This window comes from Lissotriton vulgaris, chromosome 7, assembly GCF_964263255.1.
Source record: "Lissotriton vulgaris chromosome 7, aLisVul1.2, whole genome shotgun sequence".
NCBI lineage: Eukaryota > Metazoa > Chordata > Amphibia > Caudata > Salamandridae > Lissotriton > Lissotriton vulgaris.
In genome coordinates, this window is record NC_141695.1 from 22,000,596 (window position 1) to 22,025,858 (window position 25,263).

The following is a 25,263-nucleotide window of genomic DNA, read 5'->3' on the forward strand; positions in this document are numbered from 1 at the left end:
GTGTTTGACAAGAGCAGGGTTTGGTTGAAGCAGGGTTTGTCTGAAGTAGGGCTTGCCTGAAGCAGGGTTTGCCAAGTCTTTTCCTAATCACATGTGATGCGTGAAAAAAGCATACTACATCCAACTAACATGGAAAGCAAGGTTTCGGTATTTAACTTACCTGATCTCCTCTCTTCGGAAATTAAAGAAAAGACGCTTTTGAGATACTGTGGGAATTGCATGCAGCTGTCTCCATAAGATATCACTTTGATTCCAAGAAGAAGCATGTCTTTCTGCAGTTTAAAAAAGTAGTCGTCGTCTTTCTTGAGGACCAACATGTAGTGCTCAGACTCATGGCTCTTCTCGACGCTATGCCAAAAGAGTGCCTGGAAGATCTGGTCGCGAAGAGCTTCCCCACAGCCAAGAAACACAAACGATTTTTTGTAGTACAACGTGTGCAGTGCATCCTGTCATAAAGGAAAAGTGTGTTAGTAAAGAGCTGAGGGCTAAAGAATTTTCACGTGTCGAATACCCTATTTGTTTGGACAATCAAGATGTCATGAAAATGTAAATACATACAACAAACATTTACCCAAGCAATCCAATACCTCAAAATGCTGTCTGTTTTCAATTCATTTCAATATTGTCTTAAACTTTGTTCATAAAAAACAGAATGTGGTAGTTTTTTTGTTTGAACTCCCATTTATCTTCTGTAATTGCACACGTACTTGTTCATACAGTGTTTCGCCTTCCTTGAACCTCAGCTGCATCCCAAGTGAACAGGAGTCTCTTTGAGGTGGAGCGGGAACCTGGAATGGTGGGGCTCAACACAGAAGGTGACTGGGTAGGTGGGAGGGGAGGCAAGGACAAACCTTTCTAACCTTAATTTTTTTTCTGGTGAAAAAGGTGCTACCTTGTCCACTAGTCACAGCTGATTAGTTTTTTTTTAAAAAGGATTTTAAAATGTGTGCTGGATGATTTCTGTCTGAGAATGATGGAATGAATGCTCACAGGAAATGCGGGACAAAAGCACCAGATTGATGAGACATGATCAGACCCACAGCGGGGTTGAGGCTTTGGGTGATCAAGAGTTGCAAAGGAAGCCTTGGAGGAAGGTGAGTCGACACACAACTCTAAATATCAAGGTTTGGCTGCTCGCTGCTCTAAATATTAAGGCTTGGCGCAAGGTGGGTCTACACGCTGCTCTAAATATCAAGGCTTGCGGAAGGTGGGTCTACACGCTCCTCTAAATATCAAGGCTTGGCGGAAGGTGGGTCTACACGCTGCTCTACATATCAAGGCTTGGCGGAAGGTGGGTCTACACGCTGCTCTAAATATCAAGGCTTAGAGGAAGGTGGGTCTACATGCTGCTCTAAATATCAAGGTTTGGCGCAAGGTGGGTCTACATGCCACTCTAAATATCAAGGCTTGGCGGAAGGTGGGTCTACAAGCCGCTCTAAATATCGAGGCTTGGCGCAAGGTGGGTCTCCACGCCGCTCTAAATATTGAGGCTGGGCGCAAGCTGGGTCTACACGCTGCTCTAAATATGAAGGCCTGGCGCAAGGTGGGTCTACAGCCTCTCTAAATATCGAGGCTTGGCGCAAGGTGGGTCTACACGCCGCTCTAAATATCAAGGCTTGGCGCAAGGTGGGTCTACACACCACTCTAAATATCAAGGCTTGGCGCATGGTGTGGTCTACACGCCACTCTAAACATCAAGGCTTGGCAGATGGTGGGTCTACACGCTGCTCTAAACATCAAGGCTTGGCGCAAGGTGGGTCTACACACCGCTCTAAATATCAAGGCTTGGCGCAAGGTGGGTCTGCACACCACTCTAAACATCAAGGCTTGGCGCAAGGTGGGTCTACACACCGCTCTAAACATCAAGGCTTGGCTCAAGGTGGGTCTACACACCGTTGTCAACATCAAGGCTTGGCGCAAGGTGGGTCTACGCACCGCTCTAAACATCAAGGCTTGGCGCAAAGTGGGTCTTGGCGCACACCGCTCTAAACATCAAGGCTTGGTGCAAGGTGGGTTTACGCACCGCTCTAAACATCAAGGCTTGGCGCAAGGTGGATCTACACACCGCTCAAAACATCAAGGCTTGGCGCAAGGTGGGTCTACACACTGCTCTAAACATCAAGGCTTGGCGCAAGGTGGGTCTACACACCGCTCAAAACATCAAGGCTTGGCGGAAGGTGGGTCTACACACTGCTCTAAACATCAAGGCTTGGTGCAAGGTGGGTCTACACACCGCTCTAAATATCAAGGCTTGGCGCAAGGTGGGTCTACACACCGCTCAAAACATCAAGGCTTGGCGCAAGGTGGGTCTACACACTGCTCTAAACATCAAGGCTTGGCGCAAGGTGGGGCTACACACTGCTCTAAACATCTAGGCTTGGCGCAAGGTGGGTCTACACACTGCTCTAAACATCAAGGCTTGGTGCAAAGTGGGTCTAAATACTGCTCTAAATATCAAGGCTTGGTGGAAGGTGGGTCTCCACACTGCTCTAAATATCAAGTCCACATACATGAGTTCCTTCGGCCAACAGAGACCTTGCGCCCTTTTGAGGAACCTTTGATTAATTGCTTTAGTGCTGCCTGAAAGACCCTGATAAGTTTTTACAAGCTCTAACGGAACCACAGCCCAGTAGATCCTCCTACGCTGTCAGTCAAAGGACAGGTATTGACCAGCTTGAATGGAAGAAATAGATAGGCTGCGACTAAGCGTCTCCTACCACTTACCTGGAAATAATGAGCAGAGGGCAACAGTTAGAGTCTCCCGAACTGTTTACAATACATTAATATTTCTAGTGGATTGCTAGTACTCTTTTCCCAGAAAGGCTTACACACACAAGATATCCACACTGTTAATTTTAAATGTTTTGTTAAAATATTACAGCCCAGTTTTAGGGCAGTATATTTGTAAAAACCTAACTGTTGACTGTAAGAAATTGGGCTACTGACTGAGAGACTGAAACCCCTTTTCTAGAAACAAGGCAGGAGGTGGAATACCGTCACAAAGAGGTGCAACTGAACTGGATCTGCTGCTACAGAGAAGAACGTAGCGGGAGCTACAGTGAAATCGAGCCGACCGGCGATGCATGATGGGCAGATTGGTTAAAAGGTAGGTCCCAGGCTTGGTTTGTTCTCAGGCCCCTTTTTGGAGAAAACCTCGGGGCACCACTGGGGGGTAGGGGGATTAGAACTCGTGCCAGCAGAGGCCCGGTGCAGCGTTGAAGGTCTCTGGAGCTTGTTATGTCCATGTAGCTCACGTAGGAGGCCAGCCAACTAACCCTTGGAGTTACTCTGGTAGTCCTGGCTTCAAGCAACAAGGCAGGCTTCAATCAGCATAGCAGTCCTCTGGTGAACAAGGCAAGTCTCAAGCAGCAGAGCAGTCCTCTGGTAGCAGCAGGGAAGTCCTTTGAGACACAAGGCCGGCATCAAGCAGCAGGGCAGTCCTCTGGGGGTCCAAGGCAGTCCTTCTAAAGTCTTCTGCAGGCCCAGGAGTGTACTGAAGAAGTGTTCTGAGGGTCCAGTATTTATTCCTGGTGCCAGCCTTTAAAGTGGGGGAATCTTAAAGGCTACCCCCACATCTGGTTCTGCAAAGTTCCTTCCTTTCCTGCCAAAGCTCCTGGGGTGGCAAACGGCTAATGTCAGGTTATTGAGTGTGTGTGCGTGTGTGTGTATGTGCATGCGTGCATTCGTGCTGGAGGCAGCTCTTTGAAGTGTAAGTGGGGCAGGGAACAGCTCTGCCCACAGCCATCCTAGAAGGATAGCCCATTCTGCCAACACCTAGTGTCCCTTTGTCTCATTGTTTGGGAGGAATACACAAAGCGAGACAGCAGAGCCATTCACAGTCTCATGACACAGGACACAGGCAGCAGGCACAAAACGGTAAGGACAAGGAAATGCCAACTTTTTTAAAGTTGTATTTTCAGAATTTTAACCAACTCCAATGAAAAGGGGGATGATCTTCCTAGGGTTTAAGGAGTAAGAGGATCCTTGGGACTTAAAGCTATTCACCGGCTCACACTAATTGTGGCTGACCAAACTGCCAAGAAACATTACAGAAGGATTCTGCTTGAGAGATGGAACAACTGGTCATTGGAGTTCCAGTGGTCAGAACACTTCTTGCATTCTTACAAGGATACCTCAGGCTCAAGGTCAAGACAATAACTGATCTTGCTAAAACAGTATCAAGCTCAGTTTCTGTGCCTGGGCCAACAAAATAACCCTCAGTAGCCAACAGGGGATCTGAAAGACGATGTCCATGCTCTGGTGTAGTTTCAGTGGCTCAGCCTTCAAGCAGATGTTACAAGCTGCTGCCAGTCATGTAACGTGTGCCGTTCGTCAGGCAAGTCAACATGAAAGTTCCCTTGGCTGTGTGTTCAGTGTGGTAAGTATTCCCTGGTAAAAGGTGTCAGTTGATTCCCTTACCCTCCTTTGTCAAGGTTAATGTGAAAGATCCTGCTAATGAAGGGCCTATTCTCAGACATGCAAACTTCAAGCCCGCGTTCAAGTTAAGAAGAGGTAGGTGTTTTTTGGAGATAGCGTTCTTTAGATTGACTGTACGGCCATTTCAGGGTTGTGGGTGGGACTTCTAGGAGGCTATTAAACTGACTATTTAAACTCAGTATATATGGCACTGGGTTAGTGCCGGCCAACTTCTCATATCGCATAGTTGTTTCTACTCCTATGCTACTGTGCAGTTTGCCGCTCGGCATTATGTACCCTCACCTTTGTTATTTTGTTCCCTTTGGTTGTTTGCCCCTATAGACCCTTTTCTCTTCTCCCTGTGATACTTCTGGTTTAATTTTTTGAATCATTCATTGCCAGCTCTTTTCTTTTCTGTTTGCAACTCTGCTACAGGTTACCATCTATGCTACGACTTTCAGCAGTCACATCTCATCACCTGCTTGCTACTCCTGTGAGGTTCCCAGAGTCTCTATTTGGCTATTCGGTTCTAGGCTTGATTGTGAATAGGGCTGTGGCTAGTTACCATCTTTAATCACAGAAAGAGAGAGAGAAAAGAGATCGAGAGAGAGAGAAAGAACCTTCGGAAGGATTCTGCTCTGCTTTCCTTTGGGAAAATTCTTAAGACCTATTTGTTTAGGGAAGCCCTGGTTACGGTATCATTTGCTGGCCTGCATGTTCCTGGGATTCCGGTGGCTACCTGAGCTATCTCTACCAGTGCTAAGAGACCTGCAGGTGATTATGCACCATATTAGCTACAATTAACATAACATAAACATTTACAAAGAGAGAGAGAGAGAGCAAGAGATACTTTTGTGGTGCCACTGATATTGCAAATGCTACAGATTGCATGTTTGGAATTGCATAAGTTTCACAGTATATTTTGTGTTTCTTTCATTCAACATATCTGGGTCACCAAACACAGTGCAGTGGTCCTGGTATCTACATATGCAAGTCTGCCTTTGTTTAAATATAGAAAAGATTAGGAAATAGTTAAATGTTTTCAAAGTGAACATTTTGTTCAAACCACAACTCTGCTAACCAATTGAGGGAAAGCGGAGAAAGCCTTTAGTCACTTGGTGCTAAGGAAGTGATGGGCACATCCTTAGAGCTGCTTCCCAGGTGTTCAGCATGTCCTAGCACCCACCCGAGGAAGAAGTGCTGTCAAATCTTCTACCACATCCCCTCACTGGGGATGATATAGGAAGCGCTTGTGCTGCCATCTACAACCCCTCTCCCAGCGAGACTGCGATGTCGGCGCGTGCACGGCATGCTGATCTTATGAGTACCCGTTGGGGACACAACGAGAGCCATTTGCTTCCAGCGAGTCAAACAAGGAGGACTGTTGTTTGGCAAGATCTCTTGCTGGGGTAATCTGGTGGCAAGTGTCAGACCAGGGGGGAAAATATAGTTTTCCTTTCCACTAGTGTCTCTCTTGTGTGTGTGCCGGCTGTATGGTCGCGCGTTCGGCTGAGTTCGAGCAGCAGGAATGCACCCACTGGACCACCAGGGATTTCTTGTGCCTTTGGGGTAGATGCGTCAGCCTTCTTCAGCACCTCATGAAAGTTACTGCAAGTGGAGGTAACCAATGTCACAAAGAAAAAGTAAACAAAACTAGTGGCTGGACTGGTGAACGACTCAGTCAGGGATCCACTGGTCAGCACTGCCTGCAGTAGTCAGGCAACTAACCCCATGTAAATCTTGACGCAAAGCTCAAGGAAACACCGAGGGGCAGATTTATGTCAGACTTGCGGTACTTTTGCGCCGCCATTGCGTCACTTCTGTGAAGCAGCGGCGGCGTAAACCCTGTGCTACGTTACGACCTACTTACATCGTGACGCATCTCTGGAGATGCGTCATGGTGTAAGGCCCTGCGCCACAGGAAACCAGTGTCAGGTTTCATGTGGGCGTTTTTACACAGGGGGGGGGGGCGTTCCGTCGCAGGAACGCCCCTGAAAAGTGACTCAGTGAAATCTATAAGATTTCACTGAGTCACTTTACCAACGCTGATGCGTCAAAACCCTGTGCCTGCTTGTACCAGGCGTAAGGCTTGACGCAGCACGTTACAGATAGGGCAAAGTTGGAATAGTGCTGGAGTTGCGTGCCGCACGCAACACAACTTCAGCACTGCACCAACTTCACGCCCTAGATACGACACGCATTTGTTTATTCCTACGCCATGGTGCACCACATTGTTAATGCGGCGCATCATGGGTGGAGCAAGGATAAACTTGCGTGCCGTATCTTTCCTGGCGCATCTCAGCTGATTTGCAGAGATGCATCAGGCAACATAAATCTGCCCCACCGAGTCCTTTTGGAGCCGATATCAGACGGCGTGCTGTGCGCCGTGGTGGGGATTAAAAGAAACTAGTTATCAAGTTTAGATCTCCATCCAAGAGTGAGAGAACACAAATTACTAAGAAGTCATGCGACTGAATGGAAATAAGACTTGATAATAACACTGTGCAAGCAGATGGCAGGCTGTAACTAGACCCCGTGGAACTATGGGACCAGCTCAGGAGTCACAGATGGAGAGCTTAGCCATGGAGGAAGACTGACAGGGAAGACAAACTAACAAGATGATACAAACAACAAAGGGCAAGAAATCAAGGTGACTGTGGGGAACTGAACAAGGGAAGAAAATACAAAGGTGAAAGCACGAGTAAAGCCGGGTGCAAGTGGCAAGGAGTCACAGCAACTGATGTTGTCAGAACAAAAATATCATGGATGACCAATGGTTCCAAAAGAGTTTAAGACATAGGAAGAGACAGGGATCTCTGTTGCAGCAGAACAATGCTCTATATTTGCCTCATTTAGAACAGCAATAACAAGTCAAGGAAAAGTGCCATGATTCACATACTGCAGAGCAATCAAAGCAAAGAAAGACATTTTTGGTGGTCAAATATGTCAAAATCGACAATATATCAGTTAAGATTCAGTGTGTACTCAGGCAAAAAATGGGAATATTCAGGAATTTTTATGAATTTTATTTTTGAATTCACCATGCCACAAAGGTTTACCACATTGTTAGTAGATGTGTATTATTTCATCACTATAGGGCATTTTATCACCTGTAATGTATTCCAAACTATTGTTGAAGTGTTTCACATTTTTCTTAATCATGACTTTCAATTTCACAGATTACCAGACATTATTATTTCTTATTGAAGGGCGCAATCCATTGCACATGTCTGAAAAGGATTAATTCAGGTGACAGGAATCAAACATCTACAACCCGTATATTGATGGACCGTCCAAAAGATTGACCTAAGCAACAGAACAATATCTTCACTATTTCTCAATGGAGCTCTAGGATGAATGGAAAAATGGTATCTCCAAGGCTGAGTCTGCATCCAACAACGCTACACTCTTCCATTGGACGGAACCTCTCCTTTCTATTGCTCTTCTGGTTTCCATCCTTAATCCCTTTACTGCCTGTCTCCTTCTACATCTGTTCCCTTCCAAAGCACATCTTCTCATGCATATCAAGGAAATTAAGAGAAGGGGTAATCACCATATTTTAAAGACAAAGGCAGCATATGTGAGACAGAAGGATAATAAACAAGCTGATCATAGACTTCCTTCAATGTATAAGAACATTTGAAACAGAAGGTTTGGCAACACCCTAAATTTGAACTTCAATTTATGGATCTTTTCTTTACTGTCAGGCTTGTGGGACAATCAGCATTTCCCAAAATGAGGAAAAGACACTCATATTTCATGTGGTCAGTGAGAAGACAGTGATTATCAAGACTTGGACACCTACACCACAAATATTAGTAGACGGCTTATAAGAGTTTGAGGTGGAGGCTATCCTGGATTCCCTTATTCATTTTGACTTACTCCAATCTTTGATCTTTTCGATGGGCTATGATTCCTTGGAGTGATCCTGGGAGCGGGCAACTTTTGTGTATGCTCCCCCAACTGGTTTCTAAGGGCTAGATGTAGGTAATTTTATTTTACCACTTCTTAAATACCGAATTTTACCGATTCAGTATTTAAGAAGTGGTAAAATAGAGGGGGGGGGGGTGTAGGTATTACAGAATGGGTAAATACCGAATCATTAAGATTCGGTATTTACTGATTCTGTAAATACCGATTTGGTAATGCCCATTGATTCCTATGGGCATTGAAGCCCATAGGAATCAATGGGCATTACCGAATCAGTATTTACAGAATCGGTAAATACCGATTCCAGCAAGGGTGCAGGGGGTGTCACTTTGACACCCTCTAGCACCCCAAATACAGGCATGTGTGCCATGTGGCACACAGACATGCCCTAAAGGCATGTCTGTCTGTTACATGGCATAGGTGTGCATGCACACATGTGCATGCACGCCTGGATTCGGTATTTTACCACCCAATTGGATTGGGTGGTAAAATACCGAATCTGAAAGGCCTTGGGGACTCAGAAGAGTCCCACCTACATCTAGAAGTTACAGAATCGGTAAAAATACTGATTCGGTATTTTACCGAATCAGTAAATTTAGTGATTCGGTAAAATTGACCCCCTACATCCCAAAAACCCATTTACCGGTCAGTAACGGCCGAAATCGGCCGTTACCTGCCGGTAAATGGCCACCTACATCTGGCCCTTGATTCCATCAGCAATACCCAAAGATACCAGGTCCCAGTGAAGAACTCTGGGGGAGCTATTTTTCAGGCGGTTGTGTCTGCTGTCGGGATGAGTGGGAAAGATCTCAGTAATCAAAGGCTGATACTTAAACATGCAGACTTTTTTTTCTTCAGAGTTTTATATAGCGCAAACTTGAACCGAATCGGTTATCTTTACATAGCACCAGTTACGTTACATGAGGACACACATTTATTTTGGTTAGGCACGGGGACATTAAGTGATTTGCCCCGAATCGCAGGATGTTCAGCGTCATTGCTGAGACTCGAACCCAATTCCCCAGATCCGAGAGTGACCGCCCTAGCCATTAGGCCAACTCCTCTTACTCACGTTCAGAAGGGTGGGTTGTATGTGCAGAACTGATTCCATAAGATTAGCTTGATGAACACTTTGTGGTTGTAGGCAGGGCTTTTGGGAGGCAGTGTCTAAGATATTAGGTTATTGGTAGACGGGAGTGGAAGCCCTACAAAGGACAACTACAATTGTTGTCAGGGTGAACCACAAAAGTCACTAAATAAACCAATGCTTAACCCTCTGCTAGTTTGGCACAAAAGCAATCAGGCTTAACTTAGGGGCAATGTGTAAAGTAGTTGTGTAGCACAAAAGTAATGAAAAAGTGAAAACGCAACACAAGCAAAAATCCCAAACCAATAAAAACAATAGAGTGCATTTTAATAAATAAAATGTTACCAGAATGACAAAATTCCAGTCAAAAGAACTGAAGATCTACAAGTTTACAGGTTAAGTGAAAATAGCATCAAAAACCTCAAAGAGCCACTCACAGTCATCTGGTCATGCTAGACTGGGGAAAGACACAAGTTCAGCCCAACCGCAAAGGAGCGCAGGTCGATACTGGGACCAGGTTAGTCTTGGTGAAGAGTTCAGTTTGTGGCAGCAAAGGCCTCAAAGTGCAGGTAGAGCATTGCAGATGGTCACTGCTGTAGTAAGAAGAGCAGGCGTGACATTACAGATGGTCGTCGCTAAAGAGTGAAGAGCTGATTGGGTGTCGCGGACGGTCGATGATGGATTTTCATGTTGGTGGTCAATGCGGACTGTGTCCCACTAGTTCACACAGAAGGTCCGCCAACTGACCCTTAAAGTCACTACGGGGTTAGCCTGGTATGAAGGTAAGCAAGTCCAGTCTTCCTTCTCAGACAGCAAGGCAGACCTCTGGTAGCAGGCAGCCCTTGTTCTGTAATGTCCACAGGTCCAGGAGAGTTCTGAAGTGAGAGTTCTGAAGTGTGGCTTTTGCGGTCTAATATGTATACTTGGTGCCAGCCTTTGTGTGAGAGGATTCCCTATAAAACTCCTATAACTGGTTCTAAAAGGTTAATCTCCTCCCCTGTCAAGTCTTCAAACTGTGTAGGGGGTGACAAAAGGAAGACAGGCCTGGTGTCAGATTCCTTTGTGTGTGCAGGAAGCAAAGCCCTTTGAAGTGTAAGTGAGGTGGGTACAACTCCTACCCCACCTATCCTACCAGGATAGCCCATCCTAAACCCACTTTGGATTAATGTCTGCAAGCAATATTCAAGCTCCAGTAGTAGAGCCATTCAGCCTCATGTGATCCAAGACACTGGCAGAAGGCACAAATGGTCAGGAAAAGAAAATACCAACTTTCTTAAAGTCACTTCTCTCACACATACGGCGGTTGTGAGGATCCTCTCTCATTCACTGAAGATTGAGATTACGCAGTTTTTCCCTCCTACCGGGAGCAACACACTCCTGTCTTGGCTCTCTCCCGTATTGGGGACACCACACACACTGCCAGACTGACATGCAAAGCCCCTTTCTTTGGCAGATCTTGTCAAAACTATCGATCTTGTAGATCTGTCGCTGACCGTACTCTCCAGTTTTTTTACTTATAAAAAAAAGTGCTGGCAAATGTCAACCTGAGGAGTTATTCTGATAAAAATCATAATTTTCAGAAGGTTTATGCTGCTTGCTGGTGGATTTCATGTGCAGAATTGCAAATTTTGTAATTTCGCGAGTGCGAGATTGTTGCTGCCCGCCGCATCTACATGTTCACAATTGCGAACTCTCACGATGCGTCGCCAAACTCCAGCGGGATCCCACAGCAAGATCCAAAATGGCGCAGCACTCGCAAAATATTGAGAAAAACAACTCGGCAAACGCTGAATGACGGTAAGTGAACGCCCCAATATTGTATCACCAAGCAAAAAAATCCGCTGCGTGCGAATTTGCGGATTTCCGGTAAATTCGCGAGAGTTCGCGGATTGCGAATTTACCGAAAATCCGCAAAATCCGCGAGCGGAACGGATTTTCCGCCCATGATTACTTTTGAGTATTATTTGTTGTTCCCCACTCGTTTCTTTGATTTTGTGTGTTATGTGATTGAATAAATACTTGCATTTTTTCATTTTGAAATTTTGTTGACACAGAACATATTTATCTTCTATGTTTAATATTTAGTTCAGAATTTATATGAAGGAACCACTTGTTCATTTATAAAAACTTTCTGAAAGTGGTATTTTAAAAATTCTGAGTTAAATTCTGACTGTACTATTAAAGAGGATTTTAAATTAAAATACATTTTAGTCTACACAGCGTATCTCTATCTTCTCTCAATCCAAAGTTAGCACTTATAAAATGTAATCAATTGACCCAATGTTAGCCAATGTGAGAGATAGACCTTAAAGTAAGGAAATACAACTTGAGGAGGTTTTGACTACTAGGACTCGTAAAGCTTAAACCCACATGCCCTACTTTTTAAATACCATGCACCCTGCTCTATGAAATTTTAGGGTCTACCTTAGAGGTGACTTATAAATATTAAATAAATAAATAAATAAATAAAATCGTAAATCATACGTTCTTATATAGCGCCTTTCACCGTAAGGTCTCAAGGCGCTTGCTTTGGGAACCCGACTTGGCCTTTCCCTGCGAGATTACCCCTTCTGGGCATCCCCAAGGTGAAGACCAGGCATCTCATTGCGGTGGGGCTGTAGTGGAGATTAAGCAAGCTATTGCCCAGAGTTGCAGAGTGTGAACCCACGATTCGAGTAGGCACCGAGGCGAGAATTATTGAGTCCGTGGACATTTTGAGCTCAAGGCCCTGCTGCGTCGGGGATTGAACCCTGGTCCCGGGTCTGACCTCTGCATCGGGGACTGCCTCCTCTAACCGGTGAGCCACACTTCTCCACTGATCGAATTAAAAAGGAAGGTTTAACCCTGCCAAAAGGTTTATTTTCCCAGATCGAAATGGCAATTTAAATCTGCACTACAGGCCTGAGATATGTTTGAAAGTGCTACGTTACTTGGTAACATAGATTTGCAGGCCCATCAGTGGCAATTAATTTACAGGCCATGGGTACAGGTAGTACTAGGGATTTGCAAGTAAATTAAATGTGGCAACTAGGTGTAGTCCAAACTTACGATGCTTGAAGAAGAGAGCCCAAACACTTTTGCACTTTTTAGTAGTGGGTAAGTGCACACAGTCCTAAAAGCCAACAAAAACGGGTTCAGCAAAGTAAGGGAGTGAAGGCAAAAAGTTTGAGTTAACCTTGCAAAGAGAGCCAGGTCCAACACAGTGACTATATCATTTCAGTGAAGGCAGTGGGTTAATGTCTGGCAATATCACCCATTTGTTTCGGCTCCTTCGCTACTGTGCTGTTCGTCACTCAACGTTCCTTACGGTCACCTTTGTTGTTTTGTTTCCTTCAGTTCCTTGCTCTTCCAGGCTCTTTGCCCTTGCTCAGGTGATACCGCCCAGTTATCTTCTGAATCTTTCTTCGCTTGCTCGGGTCTTCTCTGCTTTTCTACAGGGCCTACAGCTCACAATCTTGGTAGCCTCTCCTTTGCCGTGTGACATCTTTCAGCAACTACATCACATACACTGCCGGCTACGCTGGTAAGCCGCCTTCCTTTATATCAGCGCTACTGGTGCCTCTTCTCATTTATTAAAATCTAGGCTTGTTTCTGGGTAGGCCTGGGACCAGTAACAGTCTTTCCTCGATGTTGAGGTTAGTCTTATGATGCCAATGATGTTGCTTACAATACATACTCCAGGTTTTTCATTGCATAAGTCTCAGCATAGTTTGCGTTTATTTTATTCAAGCTATCCGAGCAGTGGTTCTGAGATGATCTCAGTTAGGATGGGCGTCATTCTGAACTGGTGTTTCTGGTCTCATTTCCCTTCCCGCACGTTTCCACAGCTTCCTAACCTATGTATTATTGTTGAGTACCAGGGTTGGAACTGTGGACGATTGGAATTGTCAGCTATACTCCCTCTGGGGTTTACATTTTACCTTTGAATCCCAACTATTCAGCATTGTATGGTCCTGGCTGTGCAGCAAGACTGTATCAATTTTTCCTACCAATGACAGTGTGGGTCACGAGGGACGTGTATCCCGATATCCAAGTTGGCCACCACATTGCCAAATGACATCAAGAGCTCACGGCATGCTGGGAAATGTAGTTTGTCTTTGGGATGATGTCACATAGTGTGTTCTCCATGCAAGTGAAGTTTTATTTCAGACACTCACTCTTTGCAATGACCGCTGGCCTTTCTTCCCCAGAGATGGACTCAACACAAGCTGGCTTGGAGTATCACTCCCCTGCACTCGAAGAGTCCTAAGAAGTAAGATGTTCCTCCTCCACTGCTTCCTTACTGTCTCCCTACATAATAGTCCTCTCAAATTCTGGGACTGATCGAATTGTTAAAGTTAAGGCATTAACTGCAAGTAAGGCTACACACAATGATAGATACCGCCCTGTCCAGTTTCCGGCACGATTCTGACATTTATCCTGCACACTTCAATGTGGGTGTTTGGTTTCATGGATAGACATGTTAAACAAACCCTGCACATAACCTGAAATTATCCAGCATTCAACTGGGTATGCTCATTCAATTCTATTAAGTACTTTTGTTCAAATGGTTGTCCTTCTCACTTCACATGATATGCTATAACTTCAAGTTGTTTTGGCAGAGCCTTTTAGTACCAAAACAAACTTGATCGTCCTGGATAAGTTTGGAGATTACTTCAGTCAAGTGCTTTTGACAAGAACATCAAATTGACTCCAATGTGGGCAATGGACCAGTAGCCAAGGCATGCTTGGGGTCTCCGGCTAGCATGGCCCAGTAGCTAAGGCATGCTTGGGGTCTCCGGCTAGCATGGACCAGTAGCCAAGGCATGCTTGGGGTCCCCGGCTAGCTTAGAATGACTGTCGTGGCTTCTCTGGTAATTCTTCTTTCATCTACACTCCCTGTTTTGCTTCTTTAAACATTTTGGACAGTACTGCCCAATTTCTTCATCACATATTTGATCAAATTCAGCAGGAAAGCTATCCTCCTGAAGTGGCCCTCTGGCTGCTTTATTGGTTTGGATGTTTTTCCTGATGAACCACAGATGTTGCTTCTGTTCTGAGGCGTTGGCTGCCAGGACTTTCCCCATTTCTTAGATGCTCACAAGGCTTTCATCCAACTCTGAATACCACACATATCAGTCTGTCCGGTGAAGACATTTACCTTATTTCCTTCGGCATGTATCTATACTATCTTCTTTTGAGAGCTCCTAACTAAATCACCAGACTTTCTACTTGATGCTTTTCCTAGGATGTGTTTGCTGTTGTTTACACTGTCATACAATCATGCCACTTACGTTAGATTCTGCTTGCCTCAAGATTGCTGCTTTCTTGACTGGCCTCTTGGTAGCATCTTTGAACTCCTTTCTGTGCCCTTGCTGCAGCATTTGTCCAGTAGGGTCTCTGCAAAGAGCAACATTCATCAGTTGCCACTTATCTTAGAAGTACCTTCTTGCTATTATAGGACTCACCAGTATATGGTCTCAAAGTCCTGCATGTATGTAATACTTGTCCAGGTCTCACGACACCGCATTGACCATGAGCGAGAATCTAGTCATGAGGAAGTACCGGGTATGCATCTCTGAAGATTGCAGCTCCTGTGTCCAATGCAATATTCTTTAAATGCCGTGCTGGATCCTTGTTCTTCTGTAGGTCTTGAAACCCCATGCTGGGACCTTTGGGGCATATTTACAACAAAATGTCAGAGCGTGGGGCTGCGCCAAATTTGGCAGCGCTGCTCTCTGACATTTTGAAAAAGCAGGGATGCACCGTATTCACAAGAATTCGGCACACCCCTGTGTTTCCCTAGCGCAAAAGCTGCCCAGAGCCCGCGCAGGCACCCTGCCGTCATGTTGCAATGGTGCCTGTGCTACAGGGACGATTGTTCATGTGCAGGAAGGGAGAACTTCCTGCACATAATCAATCAATAATAATGATTTGCACCTTCTATGTGTGCTGCAGAATGCAGCGCACAAGGAAAGAGCAAAACACGAGGAGAAATGAATAAGTTCTCCTTGTATGGCCATTCTAACGCCTGGTATTCCATGGGGTTCGTTTTTGGCACTGCTTCAGCCTTGTAAATCTGGGGCACCATAAAAAACAATTGATGCTGCGGTGGAACGCTCACATCAACATCCATTACACGCACCTTGGCGGCAGAGGTCTGCGTCGGAAAGGGACATATTTACAAGATGTTGTTAAGCCGCACAAACTGGCTGAGCGCCACCATGTAAATATGGACTATGGTGCTATGCCACTGGAGTATCACAAAAAGTGATGCTCCGGTGTGGTGAAGGCTTAAAAGTATGTCCTTTGTTTCTCTGTAGGTGAGGTCTTCAGGTCTGTCCATCAGCAGTACCACTGTAGAGTTTGAGGCCGCCATCAGCAGATATGGCCTCCCTGCCTCTTTCTTCCACAGAATGATGACGGTTGCATGTCTTCAAACTGTTTGTCGTAATCTTGTATGTGTAAAATCACCACTGGTGTTCTCTCCTCCTCGCCTTTGTGTACTTTTGGATTTTGGTTAGAGTTTTTATTATCAATATAATCATACTTTCTGTTTTGCTTTTTAGTTTTATTTTTTTAATATTTTTTATTGTTGATGCACGAAGAACACATGACAATACACATTGCAGAATTGGTTTTTAAACCCAAAAAGAAAAAACAAACTTTGCTAGAAAGTAACATTGCACATCCCTATAGACATTCTAATGATAGGCACTTATGTAGCGGTTTACAAAACAGAGATCAATATCAACAACAATGACTAAAGAACACAAATCAATCAATACCCCATAGCACAATAAGTCTTTAACCATCCCATTCAGCCACCGGCGCCCAAATCCTAGTTGCTAATTGACGGCTTCTCCCCCCTTTACAAGAAAATACAGAAAATTCTAACCTATGCAGGGCTAACAATCTTGCTCGCCATTGTGCAAACGTTAGGGCTTCCGCAGACAACCACTGAGATGTAATACATAGGCGTGCCTGGGACATTTCAATGAAAAGAAAAGCGGATTTATAAAAAGAATGAATACCAACTGAGCTATTGCCCACATCAACCCCGAATATTACTAATGCTGGAGTCAATAAGCAATTTATCTTAAGTACGGAGTTGATAAAATGCTCGATGTCATCAAAAAACTCTACTAATACTGGACAAGCATAGAGCATATGTACTATGTCCGCGGTCGTTGAATTACAACGAGCACATGTATTGCCCTTCCTAGCACCCCATTTTGCAATTTTCATTGGCGTGTAGTAAAGATCTAACATGGCCATATAGCTTTGGGTCTTCAATGAACCTGATACAATGACCTTACTGGCAAATTCCATTACCGGGACTAAGTCAATACCTGTCCGTCCTAATTTAGTTTCCCACTTGGCATTTTGTACTGCCAAGTCATCGGGAAAAGTTGATACTATGTATTGATAAAGTACCCCTATTCTACTCCTTTTCCCAATTATCTCAATAATTGGTAGCTTATTAAATATAGCTGGTAAGGTCTTCAATTGTTTATAGACAAAGCTTTGTATTTGCAAGTATTTAAAAAAGTCGCGCTGGGGTAGTTTATATTTATTCCTGATGTCACTGTATGTTAAAAGTTGCCCATCCTCCACTAGGTCACCCAGCATATAGGCACCCTTCCTTTGCCAACCAAGCATTACATGGTCTTGAAAAATGCTAGGAAACACTCTACTGCTTTTAAATGGTGTATAAAGATTCAAATTTGGAATGTCTAAATTTTTCCTGATTTTCCGCCAAATAGAACACGCAGCAATCAGAACTTTGAAGTGTGTCCTTTTGTAATAGCTTGGCTCCAAAAATTCCAACAGTATACCCTTGGCCGCTTCACCTAGCCCTAACTCATATATAGTAGGTTGATTAGCCATCGGAACAATCGCCCTATCTCCACATATCAGCACTGCCATAGTTTGCAGCATTGCTGCCCAATAATACATAACAAGAATGGGAACCGCCCAGCCCCCCCCTATCTCGGGGAAGATACATCCACTTAGCTGCTCGTCGCGATCACCTATATCCCCACAGAAACCTGCTGCACACCCTCTCTGCCTTAATCAAACTATTTTGAGAAAATAACAACGGAATAGTTCTAAACAAATATAAAAATTTCGGGAGGACTATCATTTTGAGGACACTGCAGCGTCCATACAAGGATAAGTGTAGATTGTCGAGTCTCTCCAGTTTAGTGTTGACTGCTTCTATCGTTGGGAGGATATTTAGATCCGGAATCCTATCGACTATAGAGCTTATCTGCACCCCTAAATACGTAGCTTCAGATACAACTGGGGCATCAGAAATAGGCATGTCGGGAGTCTGAACCACCTGCGTTTTTGAAACATTGAGCTTATAACCCGACACTGCTCCAAACTGATTAGATAATTCCTTCAATGCCAAAAACGCAGATGGAACATTGGATGTTATCACAACTATATCATCTGCGTATGCTAGCAGATTATAGCAGATGCCACCAGCCCTGATTGGAACTATAGCCTGATTGGCGATCATTTTAGAGAGAAACGGATCTATATATAGGGCAAACAGTAGGGGTGAGCAGGGACACCCCTGCTGTGTGCCCCTAGTGATAGAGAAAAAGCTAGTCTGCTGCCCTGAGATACGCACTTGGGCCCTTGGGGAATAATACATAGCAGAAACTGCATGTATAAATCCATCTGGAAAACCCTTCCATCTAAGTACTGCCCACATAAACCCCCAGGAGACCCTGTCGAACGCCTTCTCGGCGTCCAACAGGATCAACCCGAGGGGAGATTTCGTGACATGTGCCCAGTCTAGCAATGCAATGGAGCGTCTTACATGGTCCGCTGTGTCCCTGCCTGGAATAAATCCATGCTGATATATGGAGACCAACGGAGTGATCACTTGCGCGAGTCGACAAGCCAGGATTTTAGAATAGACTTTCGAATCTCCATTGATTAATGATATCGGCCTGAATGATGACGGCAGCAGCTCTGGTTCCCTTTTTTCTTGAACAAAACTATAGTTGCATTTTGCCATGATTCCGGCACTATGTCCTTCTGTGCTGCCCTTAGGACCTCAAGAAAAAAAACTTTAATCTCGTCCAGAAAGATTTTGTAGAATTCCAGGGGAACCGCATCTGGACCACAGGCCTTGCCATTAGCTAAAGATTTACCGGCCAGTTCCAACTCCTCCATTTGAATGGGAGAACCCAGAAATTCAGCCTATTCTTGAGAGATTTTGATTGTCTCCATATCAATAAGATACTCCTCCATGGCCCTCTCAATATCTGGTCTAGGGATATCCTCCCTATCTTCCGTATACAAAGAGGAGTAAAAATCCAAAAAAACTCTATTAATTGCCTCCTGGGTATCATGTATTATTCCATATTGATCTTGGATTTTCACTACCTGATTCTGTATACTGCGCTGGCGAAGTCTCTTAGCTAAAACCCTACCAGAATTCTCCCCAAACTCAAACATCTCTGTACGATATTGTAGGTACTTCGATGCAAGATCTTTTCCGAGTGGCTCCAATAATTGAGCTTTCAGGATTGCTACTCGACTGAGTTTCATAGCCATTCTTAATGTTCAGAGTCAATTTAAATTTCTGCCTCTCTTAGCTCCTCAACGCGCCTGCGCATCTGTTCTTGCTCATACTTCCATCTGTACGAAGTGAAGCTTTTAGTTTCCCCCCGTAGTCTAGCTTTCAACGTATCCCATACCACTTGTTCAGATGCCGACCCAATATTTATGTTTAGAAACTGAGCTATCCACTTTTTAATATCGGCCCGATACTCATCTTCGCAAAGCAGCTTCCTTTCAAACGTCCACCCTAAGCGTGGAAGGGTATTCTCAGATGTGAGACCCTTGCTCATTGCACCATCAGGATTCAAGCAAACCGGGCCGAAGACGGCTGTAATGCCAGAAACCGGTCCCCGGGAGCTTGTTTCCTTCCCAGTGTAAGAATTGGCTTTTGTAGTTTGGTTTGCCCTGTTCCCATCATGCACTGGGACAGGAACAGACTAATTTGCATACAGCCAGGTTCTGAAACTGGGATGGTGCAGTGAGCTAAAAAACGGTGTTGGATCTAGCCCTGATCTCTTGACTGGGTGAGAGCTTTCTGCTTAATTCAGAGACTCTGTCCCTCACCACCCCTTGTTGTAAATATCCTTTCAAACGTCCACTCCCTAGGGGGTTTCCTAATTCGAGGCCATTCGCACTCTGCTATTAATGGGTTATGGTCTGAAATAAGTCGAGGAAAACAGGAAATAGAAGAAACAATTGCCACCTGCACTGTGAGAAAAACATAATCTAACCTAACACTTTTATTATGGGGAATAGAGTGATGTGTGAACCCATCTTCCATTTTAATATGTAGGAACCAAAGATCAACCAAACCATGCTCCTGGAGGAGAGTCTGAAGCGCTTTAAATACTTTTGGCTTTCTACCCACATATTTTGAGTCACTAGCTAAATCAAAATTACTTAAAGTATTAATGTTCATATCACCACATAATAAAAGTGGGGTAGGCCAAGCTGCCAATTCCACATTTAGCTGTTGCACCACCTCTGGATCGTCTAAATTCGACCCGTACACATTACAAATCGTTAATTGTTTGCCCCCTATAGAAACTTCAGCTATGGCCCACCTACCCATTTTATCCCCCAATGTCCTTTTACAAGAGCCTAAACCCCGCTTCATAAATATAGCGACCCCTCTAGTCATAGAGGTCTGTTTAGAACAATTAAGGAGCTCATAGCCAACCAGCCTAAGGAGATCACGCTTCCCCCATGGTATATGAGTTTCCTGTATGCAAAGGATGTCTGCCCGCATCAAATGAACAATTTTAGCAAAGAGAGCCCGCCTTTTGCCATCATTAAGACCGCATACATTCCATGTACATAGAGTCAATTTATCCTGCCCCATCAGAATAAAGGAAAAAAATCAGAAACCAGAACAAGATGTGCATATACTCAGACTGTAATACCATTACTGCAATGCGAACAAATACTCTTTTTGTTTTTTTTTACCCCGTCCCCTCCCCCCCCTTACACCCTCCCACCCACCCCTATTCCCTCCCCTCCCACACCCCACACCCCCACCACCCATAGTAAGGCTTAAGGACCAAGTCCTCAGTGATGTTGCGATGCTATAACCGTGCCCCCCGTCAACTTCCCTACCAACTCCTGTGCCACCCCTTTTCCCCTCTTCTCCTTGCACCATATTTCCTTTCCTAAAACATCCAAGTAATTATAGGTACCACATAAAAGAAATAAAAAGAAAAAATAATTTCAGGTCCATAAAGGTAAAAAAATAAAGACCCCCACACAATTACACACTATTAAATTTCATAGCCTAATCATAACGATCAGCCTCTATGTCACAACTAATGTCATACATAGTCATGAAGGTAGAGATTCTGGGGTACTCAATTATAACAAATATAAGCATTTTAATGGCCAAATCTTAGGAGTAGAGTTCACTGGGAAAAAAAAGGTAGGCACTTATTAACATAAACAAACAGAAAATTAAGCTGGTGATCCACAGCTAGGTGCAAACTGTGGTCTACAGACAGATTGAGCCAGTCAACAATATAGAAAAAAAAGATTTTTTTTTCCCATCCAAACAGCGCAAGCACTATTTATTGTAAAATGTATCTTTTAGTGTGCTCAGCCACCTCCTTTAAATAGTCCTGTGCTGAATTGCAAGATGTAAAGAACAGTGCTTTCCCATTCACAATTACTTTTAACTTTGAAGGATTGAGCAACAACACCTGGGCTCCCGCTTCTTGAAAAGGAGCGAACATTTTTCGCATTTGCCATCGCTCTTTAACAGTCGTTGGGCAAAAATCTGAGCGAACGAAGAACTCACATCCCATAGCGGCTCTTTTCTTCTCCGGCCTTGCTAAGTCATACAGGGCCTCACGTAACAAGTAATTATTCAGACAGATTAGAATCGCCCTTGGATAAAGATTCTGACCGCTTTGACCTTCCTTGCCCCGATTTCTCAGCCCAAAAGGGAATCTATGAACACGAATTACTTCAACTTCCCAATTCCAAGCACTTAGTTCAGGAAAAGCTTGCTTGAACAACTGTACAATAAATTTGCGAGGGTCTGCACCCTCCTTCGATTCAGCTATTCCTAGCACGCGTAAATTATTATGGCGTGCCCTGTTCTCTAGGTCAGTGAGCTTCCATTCGCCGTCAGACTCCGATCTTTGCAGGGACTCCACAACCCACTGTTGTTTCACTAAAGTATCTTCAACTGAGGAGACTCTCTCCTCAACTTCAACCACCCTCGTAGTTACCTCAGCACAGGATTTGACCAGTTGTCTCACGGTATTCTGTAATTTCCTTACTGCTCCTTGCGTGCGTAAGCCCTCCGCTTTCGTCTCAGTTCGATGAGCCATGATAGTCTTGTAGATTAAGCCGAGGGTTATTGAGCCCTCTTCCAGCTCCTCTTCCAACTCCTCCTCTAGGTTTAGCTGCGTAACCTGCTGGGTTTGATCCTGCTGCGCTCCATCCGAAAGATCAGTCGTTTTCCTCACTGTGACAGTGAGACAGATTGGTCAAACTCATCACCTTCCAAATCATCTGGTAGGTCCCCCCAGTCACCCAGGTTGCTGGAGCTATCTAACTCATGCTCCTTATCTGACAAAGTTGTTAGATCTGGGCAAACGAAGAACTCACATCCCATAGCAGCTCTTTTCTTCTCCGGCCTTGCTAAGTCATACAGGGCCTCACGTAACAAGTAATTATTCAGACAGATTAGAATCGCCCTTGGATAAAGATTCTGACCGCTTTGACCTTCCTTGCCCCGATTTCTCAGCACAAAAGGGAATCTATGAGCACAAATTACTTCAACTTCCCAATTCCAAGCACTTAGTTCAGGAAAAGCTTGCTTGAACAACTGTACAATAAATTTGCGAGGGTCTGCACCCTCATTCGATTCAGCTATTCCTAGCACGCGTAAACTATTACGGCGTGCCTTGTTCTCTAAGTCAGTGAGCTTCCATTCGACGTCAGACTCCGATCTTTGCAGGGACTCCACAACCCTCTGTTGTTTCACTAAAGTATCTTCAACTGAGGAGACTCTCTCCTCAACTTCAACCACCCTCGTAGTTACCTCAGCACAGGATTTGACCAGCCGTCTCACGGTATTCTGTAATTTCCTTACTGCTCCTTGCGTGCGTAAGCCCTCCGCTTTCGTCTCTGTTCGATGAGCCATGATAGTCTTGTAGATTAAGCCGAGGGTTATTGAACCCTCTTCCAGCTCCTCTTCCAACTCCTCCTCTAGGTTTAGCTGCGTAACCTGCTGGGTTTGATCCTGCTGCGCTCCATCCGAAAGATCAGTCGTTTTCCTCACTGTGACAGTGAGACAGATTGGTCAAACTCATCACCTTCCATATCATCTGGTAGGTCCCCCCAGTTACCCAGGTTGCTGGAGCTATCTAACTCATGCTCCTTATCTGACAAAGTTGTTAGATCCGACATAGAATAAAACTTCCAGTCGGCTTCCAATTTGACAGTTTTATCAGCTGATTCCAACACAGTTCCTGAGCCTGACTGTGCAGATTCATGGGCTTCACCTGATGACACTGTTGCAGCCAATATAGGCTCTTTGGTCTTCACAGTTCGTTTTTTGTCAAATATCGCTGCAACAGTTTTCTGCTTCACAGGTGTTTCTTGTACCTGAGGCTGGTGGGCCTCCGAGTCACGGTACTGACTTTGTATGTCTACTAGCGCACCCTGCGCCGACAATGCTCGGTTAGGTGAAGCTAGCGGAATATCTTCAGACACCACGCTCTGAGCTTGCTTACTGCTAGCCCCTCCAGGCTTAATCTTAGTAGCATTCCCCTTAGCCTTAAAGTCACTGTCATTAGTGCTTACAGCACCCGGACTTTGCTCTCCAGTAGCTGAAGCCCCCACTGATATTTCAACCGCTGCCCCTAGCAGCGCCCCTGCCCTTCGGTGCCATCCTTTGAACTAAGGGTTGAATCACGGCGCAGCATCCCCTCCTTGATATACAGTTATATTACCAAGTCTCTGTTATGCCGCTCACCAACCAACAGGTGTCCAAAAATGCTTTTTAAGAAAAAGGATTAAATGTCGAGAAACTACAAGTCCCAGAATCCACCAGACAAGCTTACTTGTTTTTGATGATTTCGCTAATTTTCAATGCTGCCTGTTACAGAGTGGTGCTGGGCCATTCAGTCCTTCCAATCCTTTTCCCGTTACACCATACACAGCCATTCACCTCCAGTGTCGTAGAGCATCAACGCCAGCTCCAGCACCGGTGAACACGCTACTGAGCGCTGTCAGGGGAGGTTAACTTACAGCGAAGTCCATGCACCCGTCAGGCAAGCTGCAGCGGCAATAGGAAACCTGAAGCAATGTACCGCTGGGTCGGCGTCTGCAAGGAAAGAGCAAAACACGAGGAGAAATGAATAAGTTCTCCTTGTATCGCCATTCTAATGCCTGGTATTCCATGGGGTTCGTTTTTGGCACTGCTTCAGCCTTGTAAATCTGGGGCACCATAAAAAAACCATTGTTGCTGCGGTGGAACGCTCACATCAACATCGCACGTTACATTACACGCACCTTGGCCGCAGAGGTCTGCGTCGGAAAGGGACATATTTACAAGATGTTGTTAAGCCGCACAAACTGGCTTAGCGCCACCATGTAAATATGGACTATGGTGCTATGCCACTGGAGCATCACAAAAAGTGATGCTCCGGTGTGGTGAAGGCTTAAAAGTATGTCCTTTGTTTCTCTGTAGGTGAGGTCTTCAGGTCTGTCCATCAGCAGTACAACTGTAGAGTTTGAGGCCGCCATCAGCAGATATGGCCTCCCTGCCTCATTCTTCCACAGAATGATGACGGTTGCATGTCTTCAAACTGTTTGTCGTAATCTTGTATGTGTAAAATCACCACTGGTGTTCTCTCCTCCTCGCCTTTGTGTACTTTTGGATTTTGGTTAGAGTTTTTATTATCAATATAATCATACTTTCTGTTTTGCTTTTTAATATGAGTAGTTAATACTTTTCTCAGCCAGTTTCTCAAGTTATCCTGCCTCCCTTGATGAGAAGTAGATTTTTTGGATAACTGCAATGCATGTTTGTTTTCCTGCTAGATAGCTGAGAGTTTTCTTTAATTTTTAAATACTTTTTAAACCCATTCACATTTAGTGATTGAACCTTAACAGTTCCCATTCTTCCAATTTTGTTTTCACCATTACCAACTTTGGACTGTGCACAGCCCAGCTCAACCTCAAGGTATGCTTTTGGTTGTAAGCAGGCTGTCCTTTGGAAGCTGTAGTTCCTTTTTGAGTGACACTAATAATCCAGCACAGTGCCTCCATGTCCTCAAATATACTCCATCACCATCTTCCCCTTGTATTACCTTACTGCAGTGTGATTCTAGCACTAAAGTTTAAATGCACTTCCCCAGCTCACACCTCCCATACGGGTAAGCCTATGCCACTGTTTCTCAAGGTTTCCATGAGGGCAGCTGCCTACCAAGGAAAGATTCCTGCTGGTGGGCAAAGAAAAATTGCAGATGTAGACCTCTTGAGTATATTAAGATTGAGGGGCTGACTTAGATTTCGGCGGACAGGTTAGTCCGTCACCATGGAGACGGATATCTTTTCCACCGAAAAGTATATTGCGTAATATCCTATGGGATTTATATTTCGGCGGACTGGATATCCGCCAGCACTGTGACAGAGTAACCCGTCTGCCAAGGACTAAACCACGCCCTTAGCCTTCAATGAACATTGACTTTGGTATGCCCCATTGAAACAGTAGCCTAAGTGCTTGCCCAATGGCCACTGCGTGGGGTCAAGAAGCAGAATCT

The 25,263-nt window shown here is 44.7% G+C and overlaps 1 protein-coding gene across 2 annotated transcripts in view; it reads right to left on the reverse strand.

The window, feature by feature from the left end:
* Positions 1 to 25,263, reverse strand: part of SIRAL2 (SIR2 antiphage like 2) — a 748,558-nt gene that overhangs the window by 364,077 nt on the left and 359,218 nt on the right. For both annotated transcript variants that reach the window (XM_086928446.1, XM_086928445.1), the window contains exon 8: positions 161 to 446. In XM_086928446.1, the coding sequence (XP_086784572.1) occupies positions 161 to 446 (286 nt within the window). The remainder of the gene's footprint in view (positions 1 to 160; positions 447 to 25,263) is intronic.